Source organism: Podarcis liolepis, assembly GCF_965112155.1.
Source record: "Podarcis liolepis genome assembly, chromosome: 7".
Lineage (NCBI taxonomy): Eukaryota > Metazoa > Chordata > Lepidosauria > Squamata > Lacertidae > Podarcis > Podarcis liolepis.
The window spans coordinates 81739686-81765706 of record NC_139561.1 but is presented as its reverse complement, the minus strand read 5'-3'; the positions used below and the strand labels follow the sequence as shown (position 1 = coordinate 81765706).

The 26021-nt window shown below is 45.4% G+C and overlaps 1 protein-coding gene and 1 long non-coding RNA gene across 3 annotated transcripts in view; both read left to right on the top strand.

Moving 5' to 3' along the window:
• LOC310712557 overlaps positions 1 to 26021 on the top strand; it is a 96012-nt gene that overhangs the window by 20372 nt on the left and 49619 nt on the right. The window lies entirely within an intron of this gene.
• On the top strand, positions 1942 to 9730 carry LOC310712489 (phospholipase A2 inhibitor NAI-like). The gene is made up of 5 exons (XM_083515607.1): positions 1942 to 2034; positions 3233 to 3355; positions 5559 to 5708; positions 8279 to 8425; positions 9379 to 9730. Exons 1-5 carry the CDS (start codon positions 1983 to 1985, stop codon positions 9657 to 9659), a joined length of 753 nt encoding a protein of 250 aa, XP_083371733.1. The 5' UTR covers positions 1942 to 1982; the 3' UTR covers positions 9660 to 9730.

Sequence of the window (26021 nt, the reverse complement as noted above, 5' to 3'; positions counted from 1 at the left end):
TTTCAAGCAGCACTTTCTTCCTTCTTTCTCAAATCTTCCAACATTCACGGTCATTGGCTGCCCACAAATTCTAGTGTTATGAGAAAGGAATAAGGAATTTTTGGTAATAAAGCTTTGAATGTGGTCACTTTGAATGTGACCTGGCAGCAAATTGGCAGCCAGTGCCACTATCTCAGCAACAGAGTGACACGTGGCCAGTAGCCTGCTGCTATGAGCACTCTGGCTGTTGTGTTCTGCAATAGCTGCAGCTTCTGCATGCTGCCATAATCAAGTCTTGAAGTTACCAGTGCATGAACCACTGTGTCCAGGCTGCCAAGCAATTGATCTCCAAGACTCAGAAATCACTCAGTCATAAGCCTCCAGCTTTTCACAGTTCAAGCTCAGTTTGTTGGCTGTCACGCACCAGGGCATCCAAGCACCAATCCAGAGTTTGCGTTATGGAGTTTCTAGGGCTGGGTATCTTCAACATATGGATGACACTTCACTCCAAAACTCCAAATGATCATTTCCAACAGCTTCATATTGATGTTCAATAGCCACTACACACCCTCCAACATTCCTCAGATGAAAATAGGGACATTCTTCCTTTCAGGGTATCCTCACAACTTTCCACCTGTGAGCATAAAGATCCCTTGCTTTGGAATTTTGCTGGTCAATATCCCCAGCCAGAAGGGTTCTGGACTCTTGGAAAAGTCAGTCTGATTTTTGATTGTTAAAAAATCATTATATAACATGTCCCAAAGTTCTTACCCTCCCTGCAGGTCCACCCCATGTGACAGAATGACCCCTTGCAATGGTTACATTTCCAAAACTTATTGGGTACATTCTTATACATTCGAGCTAACCTCTTTGTGTTGAATGGTTTATTTAAACATTAAGGTTTATTATTGTTTCACAAGATGCGTATCTCTTTAAAAGCCAAAGTAAATATCATGGCCTAGTTCTACAGCTGTGACACAGTATAGCAGGTGCTGTTAAGTTGTGTTAATTAAGCTGCATCAGTAACTGGATATAAAGAGCAGTGTGTACCTCTCTCAGTACTCTGGTGAATGGGTCATACTTACAGATTTAATGTAAGAGGAGTTTTTGTTTTTGTAATTAAAGCCAAGCAAAAGATTTTTTTGCATTTCTTCATTGTTTCCTGAATGTGTGGTCTCCCCAGCATGCTTTCTGCAGCGCAATTAATCTGCCATATACGCAACACTTTGGAGTTAAATACCATTGGTACATCATCTTATAATAATTCTCTCTTACAATAAACATGTCTAAATAAGAATATGAAAAAGAAGATGGTGAGGGAGGAGGACATGAGCCCAATGTCACTCTCCCCACCCCCTCCATTGTGATTACCAACATCTGGGAGTCTCATTCTTCTTAAAAGAAAAACAGCCCCAGTAAAAGATCGTCCCTTAAATCTGCAAGCTGCTCTGGACAGAGGCCTGCAACCTCACCCCCTGCTCTTAAGTGTAACCAACTTATGTTAAAGAACAAGTGGACCAATTCTTTACCCCAAAGACAAGTGCATTTAATGGGACTGAGGAAATCTAGATCGTGAGTCACTGTGCATTTTATAAATGTACAATAAAGGAAATTCTGGAGAGACATTTGTCCCCCTTTCAAAAAAGTTCATGCTGTCAGGGAAACTGTCTTGGCTTCCAGAAACCTAATCCAGTTTCAGTGCTGTAACCTGAAGGGACTCGTTTCCCCACATCCAGGGTTGAGAAATTAAGGCTGGAACAGATTAGGAGGGACGTGTCCTTGGAGTTCTTGGAAGGGGGAAGAGATTTAACTGGTTTTCAACACTGCGCTTTACATTATCTTATAGCATGATTAGAATTCTAGCAATTTGTGGCACTGTCCTGAACACGTGGTTCCTGGGTACTGTCAAAGTGCTTCTTGCAATCTTCTATAAATTTCCCCAACTTTCTGCATCATTTCCTTGCTTGACCCAGAACGCCTTCCTGGTTCTTCAGCTTTCTAGAATGATGAAGACACTCCTGATCTCCTGCCTCCTCTTGACCCTTCTGAATCCAGGTGAGCAGAACCACAGCTGCTGTGCTGTTCATCATGTTTCCAGGAAGGAATTAAGCGGGGGGTCAGCCATTAAAGCAGGAGAAGAAAGTAACAATGAGTTGTGGTTCCTTTGAAAGGGAGAGGAATAAAGCACAAGGCCAAACTACAAGGGATCCTCCATGATAGATTTTTCTTCTTCCCAATATTCAATTTTTATTTAACCAAATGCGTACAGAGAGGTGTGGTATTCCCAAGTACATTGGGGGAGCAAGAGAGCCAGTAGCTCACTCTATGATAAACCAGAATGCTAGCTTATATCTAAAGCAAAGAGTAAGTTTCTTGCATTTGTAAAAACTCATGATAGGAGACAATGTATATGATAGGAGACGATCTCATATTTTGGAGTGGAATTATCCTACCCAAATTCAATGTTTTAGTTTGCTGGTGTTACACTCCACCCCAATCTCTGAATGGAGTCAGGTTTTAGGGGTACCAGATGCACTTATCAGAGCCTTTACTATGTTTGCTGGAGCTGATGCGAGTTGTAGTACAACAACTTCAAGAGGGTTAAAGGTTTCCCAACACCTTCTCTACTGGTCCTCTCCCTCAGCCTGCAGGAGCCATCATGGACAATCATACTCTGGTCAATGCAAGGCCCACCCCCCATTCACAGAGTTTAAGAACTACAGAGGGAATATATATAGAAAGCATTACATAGATGAATCATAGAATCATAGAGTTGGAAGAGACCACAAGGGCCATCGAGTCCAACCCCCTGCCAAGCAGGAAACACAATCAGAGCACTCCTGACATATGGTTGCCAAGCCTCTGCTTAAAGACCTCCAAAGAAGGAGACTCCACCACACTCCTTGGCAGCAAATTCCACTGATGAACAATGGCCCATCTAGTCCAGCATCTTGTTCTTGCCATGGGTCCCATGGGAAGCCCGAAAGCAGGACCTGAGTGCAACAGCTCCCTTTCCAGAAACTAGAATTCAGATGAATAGTGCCTCCAATGTTGGAGAAAGAATATATCAATTGAGGATGATAACCATTAATTTATCTATTCCGCTTTCGAAGCTATCACATTCGGTGGCCTTTGCTGCCTCTCGTAAGATGGGGTTTGTAGCAGAAAGTGTTGTATTTCTGTACCTTGACACAGACCTATTCCCCCTACATAGTTGCTAAGGATTTGTAAACCCATTACTCCCTGTCTGCAGTGGCATCTCTGATATGTGAGTCTTGTTGGAACATAGAAGGAACAGATTGCCATGGCGAGACTGAGGAGTGTGACGAGTCCAGTGACCAGTCCTGCATGACTGTTGTTGGAGTTGGCAAAATGTGTAAGTGAGAACTTTCAACCTTTTTGACCACTAAAACGTAAACCCCCTGACTCACTTTTGAAGGCCATATCTTAGCCACAAGCCACGGAACATGACTTTTCATAAAGAGTTGTTCTAAGTTCTGCATTGCCTGTAGGAGCAGGGAAGAAATTCAAGACAGTTCGTATTTAGAGGTGCATTTACTCAATTGGCAGAGCAAAACAAAGCCATCCTTCAGAATCTGCCCTTCTCCCATTTTTGCAATTCAGTTGTCCAGCCATGTAATCAGTAGACAAATGCACATACTAGGGTAAAATGTGCATATAAGAACCTACAACAAAATCAAGCAACAGCCACATAATTGATATAAAAACAACAAGCCAAACAATATCCCAACTCAAGTGTCCATCCAGCAGCCTCAGCTTTTGTAGTTGGAGTCAGTCTGTCGGTTCCCATCTCCCAGGCCAAGTGAAGAATGACCTGCAAGGCAGAGAGCTAGTCTGCCAGGATTCACAGCCAAGATGGTCAACAAACTTCCTGCCCACCCCCCCCCCCACGGGAGAAACCATGACTGCTTAAATCAGTATGACCCTGCAGATAGGGCCTAAGAGTGAAAATAACATTCAGACTAAATGTTGATGGGGGGGGGGGGAGTTGGAAACTGATATGAAAATGTGGAGAAATGAACTTAAAATAAGAAACCAAGAGAAACTGCTACTGACATATTGCCCCTTCCTAATTGCCTGCGGTACATGATCCCTTTATGAGCTCCAGCATCGACTCTCATTGGTCCAGTTACGTGGGCAGCAACAAAACTTATTTCATTGATGAATTGCTTCCCACGAAGCCTTCTGAACTGATCCCATTCAGTAAGGAGAAGGGTGGTAGAAACCTCTGGAGGGCCAAATGTTCTCCATTTCTGACTCACATTCAACAATTAGATATAACTGGAGATCTCTCTTTCCACTCCAAGCAGCGCCTGCTCAACACAACTGGATACCTGAGGAAAACCATGAAATGTTCCCCACCCCACAGAAAGGGAAGAAAAGATGACTGAAGATTAGGCCTGGGCGATTTATTGACATGTCGCCGCAGGACCAGTATGAGGGGCAGACCATGATGAAAGCTTCACTCAGCAGTAAATCGGTGGGGAAAACCCCGCCGATCCTGAGTCCTTCTGCCTCCAGCACCCAGCACGCTGAGGAAAAACTAAACAAGCTGCAGCCAGGAGCTGGAGGCAGAGGGACTCATGAGGGGTGGCAGTTTAATCAACGATATATCACTGAGTGAAATCATCATCATGGTCTGTTAAGGAGGAGAAACAAGGGGAGAAACAAGCTGCATGGCAAGGCTTATAAAACTTGTTCATCCCTCCTTCCCTCCTTAAACTGCTTGGGTTAAGAGCACACCGCTGCCCTCAGCTCAGCCAAACAGTTTTGCAGAAACCCCAGCCCACCACTGGCTCACACTGCTCCCCCTCCCCAGCTGCAAGAGCCATGACCCCGCTCCTGCTTGCACACGAGTAGGAGAGGTATCCCAGCTGTTCACCTGGTGTACTATGGGCTCCATCACCCTTTCCCATTGAGGGGGGCATGGCTGCCCACTGCTCAGTGTAGAAGCTTGAAGGAGCCCCCATCTTACACGAGCCAATGGTGAGGTGCATGCTCTGGGTGGAGGTCGTCTTGGCTGTCGTCTTGGCTGCCAACTGGCTGCCTTTTTCACCACAGTTGGAAAGACGGAGGCCACCCTCCCAGTCGAAGACAGCCAGGCAGCGCAGGCAGCCATGCTCTGCAAGGGAAGATATAGTGAGGCGAAGATTGATTGAGTTTGAATCCTGTGCCTTGTGGATTTCACTTGGGAGGGTGGGCTGCATCTTTCCTCCTGAAGAGAATGACCACCCCTTGAGAAAAGAGGCTGTGTGCCTCCATGGACACCAGCGAAGGTGGAGGGAGCCTCAGAAAGGAGCTCCGAGGTCCCTGCCACGAATGACAGGGGCATTGGGTGGCTCAAATGGGGGAGAGGAACTGATGAAGAGGTGGCAGATCTTGCCTTCAAGGATCACACCACAGCTTCAAAGGCAGCAGCATCAGGCAATTCTTTACTTGGCGGTCAGATCTGCTGCCCCTGTGGATCCTGCCACATAAGGTGATAATCAAAGCTTTCCTCATGAGTGCGCCAGCCCTGTCTCCAGTCTAGTTATTTCCTTCCTATTCTTTTTTACTAGTTTACACAATCCCAATGGTTATCAAGTCCTGCATCAAGACAGAGTTGTGTGATGCAAATTATTCCAGTGGCTCCATAATGGATTTAATTTACATCTACAGCAAGATGTCCTGCTGCAAGACAGATATGTGCAACAGCAGACGTCCCGAAAGTAAGTATCATCATCAGGAAAGATGGTTTCACAAAACTCAAGCAACGAGAGAAGTCAAAGAAAGACAAACAAGTTTTTGGCAGTATCCTGATGTCAGGGACTGGCTAGACAAGGAGGAGTGGTGGCAGCCAGTTGCTCCAGGAGGTGCCTGAGGGTGGCACTAGGAAAGAAGATTTCAAACCTGATTCAGACTGGTGGGACAGGGAGGAGCCACTGACAGAGGGAACCAGAAGGGAAGCATTGGAGCCATAGTATGGGGGTGGCGGGAAATAATACAACAAAACCCAAAATCCCAATAAGATTGCAGCATTCATTAGCAAAAATTACAAGGGAGTGTCACAGTTTTACCTTAGTCATAGAAATACCCCTCCCATAATGTTACTCACAGTTCCTCTCCTGTAGCAGCTTCTGGTATTTACATCCTATGCTTTCCTCCAAAACGCTTGAGCTCCCACTCACCATTTTAGCCTCAAAATATCCAGTAAAATAGGTTATGCTGAGAGATGGTTCCTCGCCCCAGACCACTCACCAAGTGTCATGGCTGCAGTGGAATTTGAACCCTGGTCTCCTAGATTCTAGTCCAACCCTCTAACCACTACACCTCACTGGCTCATTGGTTTCCCAGTGCTCTAGCCCCCAAACCTACACCAACCCACTTTCTTTGATGCATTTGCATTTGTAGAGATATTTTTAGTGGGACAGGCCCCTGTCCTTCTTGTGTGAGAGGGAACTGATTTCTTTGAGGTTTGCATCCAGAGAATTCATATCTTCAGGTAAAAGCAAATGCTAATAAAGATCTATTAGATGCAATGGGCTCCTGTGCCACTTAATTACTAAGCTATAGAGGAACAGTATCTACACAAAGGGGAGAACAAGCAGGTGGCGCAAAAATGAGCATTCACACTTTACACTGCTGGTGCCCTTTGCGGGATCGTGCGTGGTGCTACAGTTCGCAGGGAGCTTACTGGCAAACAGGGGCTGGCTTGCCTCTCAGTGTTAATTTCTGGAGGTTCACACCCAGCCTCAGTAATCAAGTTTCTTGCTGGGAGGTGGAGCCAGCCCCATTTATAAATAGGGGCTGGAGCTGACAATAGCCAGGCATTTGGCTCCGGAGATTCACCCTCCCTACCCTCCCTTTGTTTAATGTTTCTTGTTTGCAGGTTAACTTTTTCTTCCTGTTTAGTAGGTGCTACTACGGTCTTTGACTGGTTGCTGTTGAAGGACTGGGAAGAAATTTTCTTGCATTGGCAGGTTTTGTCTTCCCCATAGCAACTTGTCACAATGGTTATGGCCTTGGGTGGAATTCTTTAGTCCTTTCTTCCCTGTAATGGGGTGGGGGTGGGGTGGCTCACCCCCCTGTGGTGGCGATTCCAGGTTCCCTCTTAAAGGGGTTATATATATGGGTCTCACTGGCCATACACTGAAAGGTTGTCCCCTGTGTGTGGGGATATGGGCTTGGCTGCCTGCTACACTTATGTCTCGCAGAGCACCCTCCTATCCCATTTACCCTGATGAGCCCCAGTTCCCCCCGGTTGGGGGGCCGGGAGGGATACACGCCCAAGACCTAAGCCAAGGTCTTCCTACATAAAATTGTGGCCTAATTTTAATTCCATATAACGTTGTCAGAGATCCTGCTTTTTACATCTTACCTTTTCCTCCAAAGTGCTGGAGGTAGTGTGTCTGGCTCTCCTGCTCACCATTTTAGCCTCAAACACCCGTGTGAAATAAGTCAGGCTAAGGGGCGGTGTCTGGCCCCAGGTCACCCAGCAAGTGTCGTGGCTCAAGTACAGATTTGAACTCTAGTCTCCTCCCACCCTTGTTCTTGATGGAGATGTTCACTCACTCCTCCTTCCTTGGTGGGAGGAGGCACCATTTTGTGGTTCGCCTTACCATTCTCCCCACCCTGGTGTATGCTTTTATTGAAAGCACTATAGCAACACTAGGACAAAGAATTATGTGAGAGGTAGTTTAATAAGGGTGCTGAGAATTTATAGGAAAACCCCTATCCCCCTCACAGAGTGATGGATTAGCAATCAAACCCCACACAATAGCTCTTATTACCTACTATCTTTATTGAAATCATTATTATCTTTATGAAATCATTATTTTACCTAGAACTAAGCACATCTTTTTCCAGAAGAGATTTTTTAAAGGATAAAACTGCTGAGAGCTTTCTTTCTCTTTCTCTTTCTCGCTCTAAGAAAGAGGGCCAATTTGTAGAATTTTATCATCATTTGTGTGCATCTGTGGCTACCATTTTGTCTCTCAGAATGCCCCCACAATGCTGCTCAGTGCTAAGCCCAATTGCTTAAAGTGGTATCCCTGTGCTTGAAATGTATGCTGTGAATGTGGCCCCAGTCAGAAATCTCTTGCCCCATGCCTTAATGTAGCCCTGGATGAATGGAGCATGGCTGAAGCACTCCGCTTGGAGAAGTGCTGGAAGGTGGTAGGCATCGCTCTTTGAAGGAGGAGAACAATTACTGCCCCTTACATACAGCAAGTTGTGGTTTGCATCTGCAAAAGAAATACATTGACCCCCATCTTGGGGTGGTGTGGTGATTGTTTTACAGTTCCTGAGCATGAGAAGAGGGAGGACAATGGGCTGAAGTGCCCGGCTTGCTTGGAATCCCACACAGACGTGTGCGAGTACATCCGTACCGTCAGATGTAGAAATGAGGAGGATCAATGCTTCGACTTTGGGGTTCATTTTACTTTCGGTGAGCCTTGTATGATGGAGTGCAGTTGGGGCCCATCTGTACTATGCATTTAAAGCAGTATCACACCACTTTGAGCAGTCATGGCTTCCTCTAATAGACGCTAGGGTACTTAGCTTATTAAGGGTTCTGAAGTTTATTAGGAGACCCACGTTATGTACTGAGCTTAGATCCTAGAACAATAGGCAAGTAGGATCCTAGATGGCAGCACCCTGATTGGTCTGCCCAATCTGGCTCCAGAAGGAAGTGAATCAGCAAGCTGATTGGCCTGCAGCAGCAGCCCAATCAGGCTCCAGGAGGGGAGTTGAATCAGCCAATCACGCAGGACCCATTGTGTAAATAATGTATATATAGCCATTCCCCGTTCATCATGAGCTGATATAAAGAGCATGAAATCAACACTCAACTCTGAGTATATTTCAGGTTTTATCTGCTTTTATTGCTAATGTTAATATTTCTTGTAAACCCCTATCAGTTTTTACTGCAATCAAGCAATATATAAATTTTGTTAAATAAAAATACATCTTAAGATTTGTACTTTCATTTGGAAGGGGAGGAAGGATGGAGACCCACAGGCCCAAGATCCAAGGGCATCCCTCTAAGACTCTCTTTCTCTGGCCCTTTGGATCCTACTTAGCCATACCTCCACTCCCTAGGCCACACCCCTCACAAGCCCCACTTCATACCCTACCTGTATGCTATGGCCTGGCTGGGTTGTTGCCCCTGAACTCTTGGTTACCTGGAGGAAGGACAAAGAGGGGGATTTGAATGCATCTAGAAAATAGCCTGCCGTGTAAAAGTGAATTTTACATATGTTTCCATTGGCATGTGCACCTCCCAGAAGGTCACCCAGACTCAAAAAAGGCTCTTGGTCTGAAAAAAGTTGCCCACCCTTCTGTTTGAGGGAGAGGGTTTTGGATTCCAAAAGCATATGTGTGTTTTTTTTCCCCCAACAGGGGGAGCTGACGTATTGGGCGCTCTCCAAGGCTGTGCAACAGCTTCTTTCTGTAACCGGACTGATTGGTTGTTTGAATATCTTCTTGAAAGATTAAGTATTGCGGTCATTCGTGCAAAGTGCACCAAAGCAATGGAGGATGATGCCAATGAGCTTGTAGCTGAGGGAAGGCAAACCTCCACAGCCCAGAAGAACCCGTCATTTATGGAAATTGGCGGCCTAGTGGTTGAAGAGGGGAGGTCTCATCCTGAGGACTCCCAGGCTTTCTTTCCAGAAGTCTAGAAGCTCCTCCTCAAAGACAGGCTGTATTTGACTTTCAGATGCAAATGAAGTCATTGAATCATGTCCAAATTAAATATATATGGCAAATAATGTGTGTTCTATCATTTATTCAAATGCATAATTTGTTGGAAAATATAATAGTGCTTGGAGATAGGAGATATATTTCAGGAGTGAAATCCCTAGCCAGATTTCCATGTCCAATTTTAATCAATAATGTGTCAACTTTGTGCTCCCTTGTTGTCAGGGATGGTGCATCCCATTTTGCCACTTGAGGTGAAATGGGGAATGGCACAGCAGCCGTGCTGTGTAACTCATACAAAAGCATCCCTTCCCTAGGTTGCGTGGCAACAGCACAAACTGGTATGGCAGCAGCAAGTTCTGGTTAGATTTCATGAGATTTTGGCGAGAGCTTGCTGGAAAATGGTGCTGATGCCAGTGCCATTTTTCTGCCGCCCCTGGGGCAGGTGGACAGACTCCGATTCCCATAGAGCCCAACTAGGAATGCTGGAGAAATTGGCATTTTAATCAGGAACAACATAATTCACACCAGATCTCTGTTATGCTTTGAAATTCACACTTCCTCAAGTTTTTTGTTGCAGTTCACCAGCTAAACAATGTGAAAAATACTGCACACATTAGGGCAGCGGCAACACATCCTGTTTCACCTCTTGAAATCAGTTGCCAATATAAAAGGTCCCTGATGCCCATGTCTCCTTATTTCCAGGGCTTTTCCCAAGACTGACACTACGTGCAACTAATTTCTCCTCTGTCCTTTTCATGCCCCTCCTGGTTTTATTTTTTTTTTTGGGGGGGGGGAGAAAGGGAAGAGCCTGTTGCAGCAGGATTGGAAGACACCTGTGACCAGGGGCGCCAACTTGGGCTCCAGATTGTGGGTGCCCACCACACACACACACACACACACACACACACACACACACACACACCATGTCATGCCATCACATCATGCCATCACCTGCTGCCCTTCAAGTAGAGATATGTATTGATGCTAGGATGTATTTATTAGATTTTATCCTACCTTCCTTTGAGTACAGCAGCTTAAAAAGTCTTTATCCCTTTCTCCCCTTAATAATCACACAGATTATTGCTGTAAAAGGTAAAGATAACATTTACTCACTCAGAATACTTGTTGAAGAGTAACAGATACAGCAGCTTTGTCCAGGCCGTCTTAAAATGGAGATCTAGTTACAAAGACATACTTTGGTCCAGCTTATGATGGAGTCTGAGTTCCAAAGCCCAGACAAGCACATGTTTCTACATTGCTGGATGGATGATGATGAGAGAGCAAAGAGGGAGGGGAAATACATATGCCAACCCCCCAATGGAAGAAGGAACTGATGCATGAAGAGCCTTAGTTGTGGGAATTTATAGATTATGGCAAGGAGCACTTTGCCAGCACTCAGGAACAATGGGTTCAGACAGTGTCACAAATTGCTAGAACTCTAATCGCGCTATAGCATAATTTAAAGCACAGTGTTGAAAACAAATTAAATCTCTTCCCCCTCCCAAGTACTCCTAATCTAGACTCTATTATCTGAGAAATAGAAAGAGGGAGGGAGAGAGAGAGAGATTGCGGGTGCTTTTTTAAAAAAACAAACAAACAGCTGGAGATTCATGGTTGGGAAACACTGGTCTAGAGGACCACAGCTTCTCATTCCTGCTCTTCACAATCTTGCTGGATTTTCATCATCCTGAAGAGGAGCAAAAAAAATCAAAAAACTTTTTTTGTTCTTGTTTATAATATTTTATTAAGTTTTCCAATTGAATAATTCAATAAAAACCACATTATAACATTCCAAATTACAATATAATAAAAAAGCCAAGTATATTGCCAAAGTATATATCTTTGTGTGACTTCACATGCTCTGAATTTTGCGGAGTGCTAATCATCTAATATCACATTGCATTTCTTAATTAGTCAATAATCCATTCCGATGTTGATCCTTCACTTCATTTTCATTTATGTATGCAACCACGGGCCTATTCAAACTCTCCTCTTGGCCTCCATCTAGCTGTTAATGAGATGATTCCTCCACACTAAAACAATAACTCCATCAGGAATTCCTTTCATCTTTCCCTTAATGATCATTGCCAGAGTCATAATCAAGATTTCACCAGTTCGTTTCATAATTAAGATAGTGTCCACTTACATTTTTCAAGCCATTGTATTTTAGTCACAATGAAAGTCTTTCCCCAGATCGATTCCTTATTAGTGGCTGATTAAATCAGCAAGTTATTTTAACTCCGATGGTTCAGGGCATGCCTGTTAATTAAGTGTGAATTTTTATCTTAAAAAGCAGGTGTTTTCTGCTCTTGACACTGACTTTCGAGAGTTGCCACAACCGTGCGGTGTACACCCAGCGTCCCCTACCCCCTCTACCTTCTGGATGGGCAGCAGATATCAGACGATCTGCAGGTGGAGCGCCCCCCTGACCCTTGGGGGGTTGGGAGGATAATTTCTCCCATATTATCCTCTAATACCAGCACAGAAGTTGGCACATCCGATCGTCATGGCAGACAAACAGGAAGTCAACAAAGAAAAGAAAAAAGACACACACACCCTATTAAAACCATGCCAATGATTGCAATAAAAACACCATGGCACCATCCCTTAATTTAAAGTAGAATCATAGAATCATTGAGTTGGAAGAGACCACAAGGGCCATCGAGTCCAACCCCCTGCCAAGCAGGAAACACCATCAGAGCACTCCTGACATATGGTTGTCAAGCCTCTGCTTAAAGACCTCCAAAAAAGGAGACTCCACCACACTCCTTGGCAGCAAATTCCACTGTCAAACAGCTCTTACTGTCAGGAAGTTCTTCCTAATGTTTAGGTGGAATCTTCTTTCTTGTAGTTTGGATCCATTGCTCCGTGTCCGCTTCTCTGGAGCAGCAGAAAACAACCTTTCTCCCTCCTCTATGTGACATCCTTTTATATATTTGAACATGGCTATCATATCACCCCTTAACCTCCTCTTCTCCAGGCTAAACATGCCCAACTCCCTTAGCCGTTCCTCATAAGGCATCGTTTCCAGGCCTTTGACCATTTTGGTTGCCCTCCTCTGGACACGTTCCAGTTTGTCAGTGTCCTTCTTGAATTGTGGTGCCCAGAACTGGACACAGTACTCCAGGTGAGGTCTGACCAGAGCAGAATACAGTGGCACTATTACTTCCCTTGATCTAGATGCTATACTCCTATTGATGCAGCCCAGTAGTCAGTTCCCAAAAGCCCATTGGAACCAGAAAGTCTTCACCTGCCATGGAACACGCAGTGCACTGCCATCATACTTTCTGACCCAGGTACTGTTGGAACTTGGGATTAAAAGCCAGCTGGCTCAGCCCCAGCTGGAGCATCTCCCCTCTCAGCTGCTGCGGAGATCCATCGACCTCTGCTCCTCTGATGTTCGTCAGTGACTCAAGCTGCAGTGCATACTTGAGCACACATTACTCAGTAGTGTAAACTGCGCAACAGAAGAGGCCTGAGGCGTAGATACAATACTAAGGCTACGTATTAGTTAGACATAAAACATGACAAAGAAAACATGTCTTCACTCCTTGCCGTCTTCTCGGAGAGAGACTGAAAAACAAAAGCAATACAGAGCAGAAGTTCCACTCATGCCAGCAATCTGTGCTGGAATGTAAACAGACATGTTGAAGGAAGGTGAGGACAGGTGACCCCACCTAGGCCCGAAGTCACCCCCCCCCAAAGCAGGCTCAAAGCTTCTCAAAGCTTTTCAAAATCATTTTCTCAGCAGCTAAAAGGTATTAGCTCATTTGCTCTGCTGTAACAAAGGTAGCTGAATAGAACAATTTCTCAGGCCAGTTGACCTCGCTAAAAGAACAGAACTGACTCTTATCTCATTCAGTTGCAACTTGTTGGACATGCTGAAACCACTTGGCTTCTCACCCCCTTTCCTGGGAAGAGTCCACAATAGTCCCAAAGATAGGAGCTTTCTGTTCATGCTCAGAGGAACTCATGGGCAGGACTCCTGGAGGAGGAGGAGAAAGGGGAGGGAACTAGAAGGGGAATATATGCTCTGTGCAAATGACTGTGAACCAGTGCTTGTTTTGTGAGTTATCACACTTGCTCCTTCTACCAGTTCATGGATGGTAGAAATAAAGCTTTTTCTCTGAAACTATTCCTTGAGTGTCTGTTGACTCCCACTTCCCTTTCCCGGGTGCAATATTTTTCCCACCAGAGGGCAAAGCCTCATAAGGCTACAATGTGACATGTAACAATCCCACATATCTGCAGCAAAAGGTGGAATAGAATTCCAAATACGTACACCTTCCTGGGGTCATGTCTAGTTTTGTCATATGAGCAGTTATCACCTGAGTTGTTGAACTAAATGACGGGGGGGGGGGGGCTTCCCTTCCAGCTCTATGATATGATGACTTCTGCAGGTCAGATTCCAGATCAAGTCTCCAGCCACAGCGATGGATCATCCTGGTGGTGATCAACCCCATTACCCCTGGAAATTCCCAGTGTGTCCACTACTTCTTGCTGTTGTTATTGACTATCTGTTTCTCACCTTAAAGTCTCAGGATGGATTGTGGGATTAAAGCATAAGATTCAGAACAGTTTTAAGCAATTTGCAATCAGAGAAATAAGGTGGGTTCTAAAAATACATAAAAATTGATAAACGTTTTCATTCCCTTCTCATAACACTAGAATCCGTGGGCAGCCAATGAAACAGAATGTTGGAAGATTCGAGACAGATGGAAGAAAATGCTCCTTGAAATAGCACATGGTTAAACTCTGGAATTCGCTCACAGGAAGCAACTTGGATTTGCTTGACTGAGGATTAGAGAAAAAGGAATCATGGAGGATAAGGCTATCAATGGCTACTATCCCACTTGGCCATATCCTACTGTAGCACCCTGCTTGTGGTTAACGCTTAGCTGGAATGAAATATTCAACGCAGCAATAGAGAAATTAAAATAATTATTTATTTGTCAGACAAATAAATGAGAGGCACAGTGGTATATGGTTACCAAGCTCTGGCCTGGGCTCCTGCCATTATGGCCAGCACTTATATTCCCTCAGCCCAGGCCCCTTGCTCCTCCTTTGGCTGCCTCTGTCCAATCAGCCTGGTTGAATTTCCTATCGGCTGATTGCTATAACCAATCCTAAAAGATACACCCATTTCCTATTGCCTTTTATGGGATACAAAAAGCTATATATTCTTCTATCTATAAATGACAAATAAGTAGTCATATATCTTACATTTGTCTCAACAAGGAACCTTAATTACCAGCTCACCTCTTGCCCTCCTTGCCCTATTGCCCTTCAAAACAGATGGTTAATAGTTTTAAATTTTTATCTTAGATGTCAGGGATCTTGGGTTCACATTCTCATGCATCATCATGAAAGATCTCCTTTTTGGAGGTCTTTAAACAATGGCCTGACAACCATATATCAGGACTGCTTGGATGGCGTCTCCTGTCTGGCAGGGGGCTGGGCTCATCTGCCCCTCTGGTCCCCTACAGCAATATGACTCTATGAAATAAGAATTTAACATTTCTTTCTTTCTAGATCCTTTGCATAATTACATTTAAGCTAGTATATTTCATACATTATCATAGATAGCTTTTTAGAAGAATAAACCTTCTCAAAGGAAAGGATGGACCAGTTTACAGCCTCAAAATAAAAGCCTCTTTTTCTATTTACACTTCCCTTCTCAGCCAGTTGTTTTCTTTTCCATTTACTCTTGGCCTTTAACCTTAGGAAAATATGGCTCAAGTTTAAGGCACATGGTTTTATTTTACTGTTTACCAACTATTAATTATGTAGGGTCAGTAACCTTGGTCTCAGCCTGTAATTCCCTTTTTACGACTTTGAGAATTGTTTTCTGCTATAAATCAGGGGGCCCCCTTGTCCAGGAGGATAAACATCTTGCCAAAGTCTGCCTGGCATAAAACATTTGAAAATCTTTAAGCTCATTTTAAAATACAGACCCCAATCAAACTAAACCTTGATAAAAATGCAGGCTATGATTGGATGCCTCATTCCCCCCTTTCAAGCTCAAGGACCTTCATCCGAAGTGTCCTTGATAGCTTGACCTTCATCATATTCCTGAGGTAAAGCTCTATATAGGGCCATGATATGAGGTAGAGTTTCATTCGAAATCATCTTGCTAATTGTGCTTCTAAAACATGAAATGATACATGGCACCATACATAAAACCATTATTACTACCGTCAAGAAAAACAAGCAAGACAATAGTATCCCTTTGAGTCCCGCAACATTAGGTAACCAGTTAGTGAGCCATCCCATATCCCATCCTTCCCATGTTTGTACTGGGACATGTGCTATACTTTCCATCTTTGTGGCCAACACACGGATTGCCTCACCATTATCAGAAATGTTAAAGCAACAGGCATTCCCTGTCAAGTTCAAGACTCCACATAGGCCTCCCTGCTTGGCAAGTACATAATCCATTCCCATTTTCAGCTGCAAAATGGCGGCTCTACTTTCATCCAGCTGTTGTGCAATAAGTCTCAAACTCTGGGCCGTTGCATTGGTTACAAGTTCCACTACTGCTTGCAATCGAATTATTCTGTTTAGATTATAAATAGGATCCCGTGCCCCTTGTATGAGCTCACCAGGATTCCAGGAGGCAGGATCATAATAGGCTATAATGTGCTCTGGTGGCCAATCATCAGTATCGCTCCAACTTTGGCTACTTCCTCCTGCTATACGAGAAATATCAGCGTTTCTTCGTGTACGCTTGGCCAAATTAGTGGGCATAATCCACATTGGTGGTAATATCCATCCCACGAAACAAGTCCCACTCCATTTGGAAGGGAGTTGCTTGTATGCCCATTCTCCACATATCCACCACAACCATCGGGTCTGAGGTTTTTGGTATGTGGAGTGCATAAGGCGAAATATCAAAAGGGGTAGAGAGTTCACAGTGCAGTATGTTAGATTGCCTTTCTCTGTCACAGTTATGTTCCATACCACTTTCCATGCATGAATAAAAGGAGGTGCACAGGGCAAGGTATTCCGAGTTCGATAGGTAGTACCATTTGCCCAAGTTTGACTATTCTTAATATAATCCCAAGTATAGTGACAATGAGAAGAGCCTACCATGGGAGGATCAGCTGCCTCTGATGATTTATGTACACAGAATTCCCCTTGTACAGGTATAACTCGTAGTGGTTTAATTGAGTTCCATCCGGGGAAATTCTGTACTTCTGTTTGGTGTGGCATTTCGCTTACCATACCAATGGCATTTAATGGTATCGGTAATAAGGGCATACCTCCCTCTGAATCATCTGGCCCAAGAGAGCAAACAAGGCAATTGGTCCTATTTGCAACATTGGCTACCATCTCAGCTAAGCCTACCCACATATTGTGGTCATGGCGGAATCCATATTTAGCAAATTTGGTCAGATTCAAGGACCCTTCCCAAGGGATCAGGATTAATAACAAAATCATGTTGATGTGCAGTATATGCATTCCTTCCACAAAAGATTACCTTATTGTGATAGCATAAAAATATTAGCCCCAATATAATTCCCCCAGTGACAGAAATGGGGAACCACCAAGACCAAAACATATATCCCAAGGATCCCCAATGAGTAATATCTCTGATAATTGTTCCACAAGGGGGGGGGCAGTCAATTAATTGTATAAGAGAATCTTTCCTTTCACAATCGCTGGTTCAGATGCTCCTCAAGCTTCAGGCGTGCGCAGGTCAGCCAGCTTCCAGGTTGTGGCTGCAGCAGGCCGGTCGTCTAATGTTGCCCGTGACCTAGCCCGTTCCCGGTAGGGCTAGATACAGGGGTTTTTGGAGAGAGTCAGTTTAAGAGGATTAGAGGGGTCACCTTTGCACGTCCAACTGCCTTCGGACTTCTTCAAACGGGAGTGATGAATCCAGGGGGTCACCTCAGCTACCTTCACCGCTGTTGGAGTAGAGAGCAAGACGGTGTAAGGTCCACGCCACTTAGGTGCAAGTGGATCTCGTTTCCACTCTTTCACCCATACGCTATCGCCAGCCTGGAACTGATGAATCGGCTCGGCAATGCTGCACGGCGTGCGCTCGAGGGCCCACCTGTTAAGAGAAACAAAAACACGGGAGAGAGATTGCACTTGTTCCTGTGTCACATGGTCTCCTATTTGTTTGAGGTCAGCTGGAATATCCTGAACAAAGGAGGGCGGCCTCCCATACAGGAGCTCAAAAGGTGACAACTTAAGTCTTTTTGTGGGTGCACACCGAACACGAAACAGTGTTATGGGTAACACATCTACCCATCCCAATCCCGTTTCCTGGGTTAATTTTGCCAATTGGGTTTTCAGAGTCCGATTCATTCTTTCAGTTTTCCCTGAACTTTGAGGCCTATATGCTGCATGCAGTCTCCATTTCACTTGTAGGACTCGACATACTTCTTGTACTACTTGATCAATGAACGCTGGCCCATTATCACTTCCAATGCATCTAGGTAACCCAAACCTCGGGATCAATTCAGTGAGGAGTCTCTTAGTTACCTCTCGTGCCTTTTCAGTTCGGGTGGGAAAAGCTTCAACCCATCCGGTAAGAGTATCTACAAACACAAGGAGATACTTGAATCCCTTAGAAGGGACCAGCTCTGTGAAGTCCACAATTAGGCTTTCCATGGGGACATATCCCACATGTTGGATTCCAGGAGGTTGTACCGGTCCCTGCCTGGGATTGTTTTTAGCACAAAGAACACATTTCTGTGAAATGCAAGTTGCTAATTGTGATAGGTTAATAATATACAACTTCCGACTGAGACTCTCTCTGGTTGCAGTACCGCCAAGGTGAGTAGATTCATGATAATTTCTTACAATTGTGCCTGCTAGGTGATGAGGTACATAAATCCTATTGTCTGGCAGGATCATCCAACCGTCCTTCACAACCGCTCCTTCCTGTTCAGCCCACTTCCTCTCTTCTGGGGTATAGTGAGGTTTAACTTCTTCTGGAACTACCTCTGGTATGAGGGCTGCTATAAATCCTCCCACAGGCTTTTGGGCTGCCTCTCGGGCTGCTTTGTCAGCAGCATGATTTCCTCTGGTTATTGGATCCCTTCCTCGTCCATGACCTTTGCAGTGCATTACAGCAATCTGTTCTGGAGCCCATACTGCTTCCAACAGGATTTCTACTTCAGGTCCATATTTCAAGGCCTTCCCGTGGGCTCCTATTAGACCTCTTTCTTTCCATAGAGCACCATGTGCATGCAGGGTTAAGAAGGCATATTTAGAATCAGTATAGATGTTTGCCTTACATCCGGCTGCCAATTGCAGAGCTCTAGTTAAACCTATAAGTTCAGCTTTTTGTGCTGAGGTGCCAGCAGGCAAAGCTTCAGCTTCCACAACTTCCTCATTGGTGACCACAGCATATCCTGCTCGTCTGGCACCTTCATGCAGGTAACTGCTACCATCAGTATAATATACAACATCTGGATTTTTCAATGGTTCATCTTTCAGATCGGGTCTACTGGAATAAACTTCATCCATTACTTGGAGACAATCATGTGATTCCTCATCATCTACCTCTGGTAGGGGCAGCAAAGTTGCTGGATTGAGCATATTCACTACTCGTAGATGAATCCTGGGATTTTCACACAATAGGCCTTGGTATCTAGCCATCCTTGGGTTCGTTAGCCAATAACTACCCTTATATTCCATGAGTGTCAGAACAGCATGAGGTACATTCACATACATCGTCTGGCCGAAGGTAAATTTATCAGCTTCTTTGACAAGGCTTGCAGTGGCCGCTACTGCCCTTAGGCATGGGGGCCATCCTTTTGCTACTGAGTCCAATTGTTTTGACAAATAAGCTACTGGACGATTCCAACTTCCTAATCTCTGGGTCAGGACTGCCGCTGCAATCCCATTCTGTTCATGTACATACAGCTGAAAGGGTTTTTCCGAATTAGGCAGTCCAAGGGCTGGGGCCTCCATAAGTCGTTGTTTGATAACTAAAAAGGCTTGTTGCTGCTCAGGTCCCCATACGAATGGGTCCTTTTCTGCACCTCGAGTGCTTTCATGTAAGGGCTTGGCCAGACTGCTGAAATCAGGTATCCATAGTCTACAAAACCCTGCTGTTCCCAGGAATCCTCTGAGTTGTTTCCTTGTGGTAGGTTCCTTGATAAGGCAAATAGCTTCTTTCCTCTCTGGCCTCAATGCTCGTTGTTGGTGTGAGATGTCAAAGCCCAAATATTTGACCTTTTCTAAACATAACTGTGCCTTTTTCTGGGAAACTCGGTAGCCAGCTTCCCAGAGCAAGTGGAGCAGTTCCTCTGTACCTTCTTTACAGGTATCAAAATCCTTTGCTGCTAGTATAAGGTCATCTACATATTGCAGAACCACCTTTTCTCCAGGTATTGAGGGGTAACTTGTTAGATCCTTCGCCAAGGCAGTTCCAAATAAAGTTGGGGAATTTTTGAATCCCTGGGTGTGCTGGTCCCGGGGGTAAGGTACCTTGGGTGTAGCAGAGTCCACACGAAGAGGGGCAAGGTCCGAGGCAGAGAGCCGGGCGGGGGACAGGTACGCTGGAACAGGAGGCTGTGCAGGGAACAGGAACACCGGATGGTCGGGAACAGGAGGCCAAGCAGGGAACAGGAGTACCGGATAGTCAGGAACAGGAAGCCGAGCAGGGAACAGGAGTACCGGATAGTCAGGAACAGGAGGCCGAGCAGGGATCAGGAACACAGGAAGGTCCGAAGCCAACAACGACGTTGCTCCCGCAACCTGGGGCCGGGCTGACTGGGCTTTTATCCTCTTCTAAGGCCAGGGGCGGTCCCGGCCCCCAGGAGCCCCGCCTCCTCTGGCCTTAAGGCGAGCACTCCTCCTGGGGGCAACCAGTTCCCTTCGCCTCTCTGCCCTAAGCCTCTGCAGATCAGGAGAGGCCGAAGGGTTACTGGGCCCTGGAGGAGGCTCACCTGTGGCCACTGAGTCGTCAAGCCTCTCTGGGGCCAGAAGGGTTTCACCTGGGGCCAGCTCCTGATGCACTGCCACAGGTGCAGGTTCTTCAGCATCTAGGCCTTGCCCCAGTTCAGCCGGCCCTGGAGGCGGGGACTCTTGTGCAGGCTGGGATTCCTCTGTTTCATCCTCCGAATTGGAATCCCAGGCCATCACACTGGGGCAATCTCGTCCAGGTTAGCTGGCCTTTTGTTCCTGTTAAAGGGTCTTCCCACTGGAAGGCAAATATAGGTTGGCTCTGTGGTGCCAGCCGGCAACAGAAGAATGCATCTTTCAAGTCCAATACAGTAAAAAAATGTTGCTTCTGGTGGGATCAAACTCAGCAGGGTATATGGGTTTGGTACATTTGGGTGCAAGGTCTCGATAGCCTGGTTTACGAGCCTCAAGTCCTGTACTGGCCTGTATTCATCTGTCCCAGGTTTCCGAACAGGCAATAGAGGTGTGTTCCATTCTGATTGGCAGGGCTTAAGCAGACCATATTTTAATAGGCGGTCCAAATGTTTCTGGATGCCCTCTGCTGCTCGCCGGGGTAAAGGATATTGCTTTACAGATACAGGGGTAGCCATAGGTTTTAAGGTTACTACAATTGGAGCTATATTCTTAGCCATTCCTGGTGGGCTATTTTCGGCCCATACTCCTGGTGGCACCTGTAGGGTTCGGAGGAGCTTGTTTAACTCTGTATCCAATGTGGGTTGGACTTGCAGGGCTGACATTAGGCGCCATGATTGTTCCTTAGGTACTGAGAGGGAAATTATTCCTGCTGCCTTTGATGGCAGTTTCATTTCTGGACCTCGAGGAGTGAAGGTGATTTGGGCCTGCAATTTGGACAGCATATCTCTACCTAAGAGAGGTATTGGACACTCAGGTATATACAAAAACTGATGGGTTAAACGATGTCCCCCAATCTGGCATTCCAAAGGTTGGAGGAAAGACCTCTTAGCTGACTGACCAGTGGCACTTTTAATGACTACACTTTTGGATGCCTTTTTCTGCAATAGTTCTGGGAGTACTGAGTATTCAGCCCCAGTATCAATCATAAAGTCTATTAAATGGCTCCCTAATTGAATCGTGACCGTGGGCTCCTGGAAGCCTAACTTTATGGAGTCCGGTCGTTCCTAGTCTTGGGTAAAATCCTCCTCTGCCAGTCCAATGACATTGTCCCTACTCCGTCCTTGTCCAGGTCTCTGATATCTTCCATCTCGGATTATTCCCCGTCCCCGTCCCTGGTTTCTTGGGCCGGAGCCTGGGCCTGGGCCTGGGCCTGGGCCTGGGCCTGGGCGTACTTCTTCCAACCTCAGGGGTTCAGGACACTCCCGCTTCCAATGACCCTCCTTCTTGCAATTTGCACATTGATTCCTTCCCAGTGGTGGATTCCTTCCCCGCCCTCTCCCTCCATTTAAGGGGCGGTAGTCTTGCTTCACTGCTGTGGCCAGCATTACCATCTTTTCCTTCTGCCACTTCTTCTTCTCTTGCTTCTCAGCCTCATCCCTATTCCGATAAACTCGGCGTGCAATGGCCATAATTTGGCTCATCAGCATCCCTTCCCATCCTTCTGATTTCTGAATTTTCTTACGAATGTCAGAAGCGCACTGGGCCACAAATGTAGCAGTAATCATTCTGCTGTTTTCAGGGGCTTCAGGGTCAAAAGGAGTCCATATACGATAGGCTTCCTGCAGCCTCTCTAAAAAGTCTCCTGGACTCTCATTTGGTTTCTGTTCTACTTCTGAGACTTTAGACATATTAGTTGGCTTCTGGCATGCCCTGCGGATACCTTGCACAAGCGCCTGGCGGTAGGTGGTAAGCCTGGCCAGATGAATTGCATTGTTTGGATCCCAATTAGGATCTTCCAAGGGAAAGTTGTCTTGGAGATGACGGTCAATATTAAAAATATTTCCCACTCTGGCCTGCTCACGCAAATATATCTGTGCCTTTTCAATTATGTCTCTCCTTTCCTCAGTGGTGAACAGAGTATTCAGGAGCTGGCGACAATCTGTCCAAGTAGGACTATGAGTATTTATTATTGAAGTCACCAAGTCCATCATAGCCTGAGGTTTTTCTGCAAAAGATGGGGTGTGTGTTTTCCAATTCATCAGATCCGTAGTTGTGAATGGAATGTACTGGAGGGTCGAAGTTCGAGGTGGCCGTGGTCCGAGTTGCCCGTTAACCAGCACAGGCTCCTCAAGTGCATCAAATACTCTTCTGAGAGGGGCTACTACGTGATCTTTCTCTTCGCTTTGCTCTAGGGGCCTCAAATCATAGGGGATGGTATTTGTCCCAAGGCGTTCTTTTAGCAGCCTTATACGCCTGGCTGTATTGCTTGCTGACCGATTAAGGTCTCCCTGTAACTTCTGTAATAATTCTCTAGGACTTGGATGTACAGGGGTTTGGGGTAGGCAATCAGTTGTTCCACTAAAAGAGACTGTAGATGGAGTTCTACTGGGACTCACAGATGGAATACCACTTCTGCTTGGGCTTTATTATAGGCCTCCAATGCCTCCTGAAGATATTTATCATAATCTATCAAGGAATCAAGTTCTGTGACTCCAGCCCCATTATTCATTCCACTTTCTTGCCTTGGGGTTACGACTGGTGGAGTGTTTGGATTAGGCTCCCTTCGATGTGGAGCATAAGGTGGAGGTGGAAGCACCTCTTCCTCTGGTCCCTCAAAAATGGGTTTGAGTTTATTTGGCAAGATTCCTTTCCTAGCTTCGGCTTTTACAGCCAATAATTTGCATCGTTTGACTTTGCATTCCCTTATCCATGGAGGATTTTTATTTAATGTGCTCAGCCAAGAATCTATATATGAAAATTGTTCTGGGCACCCTCCAGTTTCTTTGGCGATGTTAGACCAAAGTTTGCTTACTAAATTTATATCAAAGGTTCCTTGAGATGGCCATTCAGTATTTTGCTTCGGCCACTCTAATTCACATAACGTTCTCAAGCGCTCTGGCGTCATTTTGACTCCATATGCCCCTGAGAAGGCTTTCTTAAAATTATTTAACATACATTCAAGAGGTGTATTTTCCCCCTTTGAACCCCCAACTCCCATTGTATGGCCCTGTGAAGTATCCACTCAGTCACTCACACACACGCTTCGTGAGATTCCTTGCCCGGTGAAGTCTCCTTACCGGGAACCGAAGTACTACCCACTCCACACTCAGGTCAGCTACAAATTGTACTTTCTCACACATACAATGCGCTGGATACTTCACCACACACTACCTCCCAATTTTCCCTTTCCCTACACCAGATCGTCATCTGATGTACCCAACCACCTAGCGTACTCAGTTCCCCTTTACTGAGACGCGGAAGTTTGATCAAGACTTCTCTTCCTCCCAATTAATTGGAGGGCCAAAAACCCCTTAGTGCACTTACCCTTAGTTGGTTGCCTGTTTATTTCTCTGGTTCCCCCCGGTCCGTCGCCGTCGGTGGGCAGGGTATCAGACAGACGAGACTTCTGCGTTCCCCTGGGAAAAAACTTCCCAGTGCGCGCTGGGTAGGCAGTGAGTGGTCCTCTCTCTTGTACCCCACCCAGTAAGGCGAAGGGGCTGCGTTCCAGCAGACCACTTATCCGAGTCACGGCACCATAAAATGTAGCACCCTGCTTGTGGTTAACGCTTAGCTGGAATGAAATATTCAACGCAGCAATAGAGAAATTAAAATAATTATTTATTTGTCAGACAAATAAATGAGAGGCACAGTGGTATATGGTTACCAAGCTCTGGCCTGGGCTCCTGCCATTATGGCCAGCACTTATATTCCCTCAGCCCAGGCCCCTTGCTCCTCCTTTGGCTGCCTCTGTCCAATCAGCCTGGTTGAATTTCCTATTGGCTGATTGCTATAACCAATCCTAAAAGATACACCCATTTCCTATTGCCTTTTATGGGATACAAAAAGCTATATATTCTTCTATCTATAAATGACAAATAAGTAGTCATATATCTTACATTTGTCTCAACAAGGAACCTTAATTACCAGCTCACCTCTTGCCCTCCTTGCCCTATTGCCCTTCAAAACAGATGGTTAATAGTTTTAAATTTTTATCTTAGATGTCAGGGATCTTGGGTTCACATTCTCATGCATCATCATGAAAGATCTCCTTTTTGGAGGTCTTTAAACAATGGCCTGACAACCATATATCAGGACTGCTTGGATGGCATCTCCTGTCTGGCAGGGGGCTGGGCTCATCTGCCCCTCTGGTCCCCTACAGCAATATGACTCTATGAAATAAGAATTTAACATTTCTTTCTTTCTAGATCCTTTGCATAATTACATTTAAGCTAGTATATTTCATACATTATCATAGATAGCTTTTTAGAAGAATAAACCTTCTCAAAGGAAAGGATGGACCAGTTTACAGCCTCAAAATAAAAGCCTCTTTTTCTATTTACACTTCCCTTCTCAGCCAGTTGTTTTCTTTTCCATTTACTCTTGGCCTTTAACCTTAGGAAAATATGGCTCAAGTTTAAGGCACATGGTTTTATTTTACTGTTTACCAACTATTAATTATGTAGGGTCAGTAACCTTGGTCTCAGCCTGTAATTCCCTTTTTACGACTTTGAGAATTGTTTTCTGCTATAAATCAGGGGGCCCCCTTGTCCAGGAGGATAAACATCTTGCCAAAGTCTGCCTGGCATAAAACATTTGAAAATCTTTAAGCTCGTTTTAAAATACAGACCCCAATCAAACTATAAGCCTTGATAAAAATGCAGGCTATGATTGGATGCCTCACTACCCCAGCTGTTGGAGATAGTATTCCTTTGAATATCAACTGCTGGGAATCACAAGGGGGGAGAGTGGTGTCACTATCCAGTCCTGCTTTTAGGCTTTGCACAGGCATCGCCCAGCTGTGAGTCGTGAAGGCCGCTTCCTGCAAGGCCTTTTCGACCTGGCCTACCCTAGGGGTCGGGGCCAGATTCACCAACTTTACTAAAGAGGCTCCTGGGGAGATCAGAGGGACATCACTATGCCTGACCTCAAACCCTAAGTACGGAATTCTTCTGCCCCATTTTTTTGTGCCTGCCAAACAGCCGTGTCATGCTTCTGAAAATATTTTATTCTCTTGTTAATTATGCTGTTTTAAATGTGCTGTTTTAAATTATGCTGTTTTAAATTTTGATTTCACTTGGAAATGGTTTTTTTTTTTGGGGGGGGGAATGTTTAAGATTTTTTTGTTTGTTACCGTATTTTTTGCTCCATAGGGCGCACCTGACCATAGGGCGCACCTAGTTTTTAGGAGGGGAAATAAAGAAATTTTTAATTCCCCCCCCCCCCCAGGTCCAGGAGCGGTGGCAAGATTGCTCGCCGCTGCTCCCAGAGCTTATGGGGCTGGGGGCAGGAACCCCGAGCTTCCCCCAACCCCAGCCTCCAGAACAGGCAGCTATCTGCAAGCC

What these genes read in the sequence shown, in the direction of transcription:
- LOC310712489 (XM_083515607.1), top strand. Translation starts at nt 1,983, where the DNA reads ATGATGAAGACACTCCTGATCTCCTGCCTCCTCTTGACCCTTCTGAAT. An exon ending in CTTGACCCTTCTGAATCCAG is followed by an intron (nt 2,035 to 3,232) that starts GTGAGCAGAACC and finishes CCCTGTCTGCAG; the next exon opens with TGGCATCTCTGATATGTGAG. An exon ending in TGGGGTTCATTTTACTTTCG is followed by an intron (nt 8,426 to 9,378) that starts GTGAGCCTTGTA and finishes TTCCCCCAACAG; the next exon opens with GGGGAGCTGACGTATTGGGC.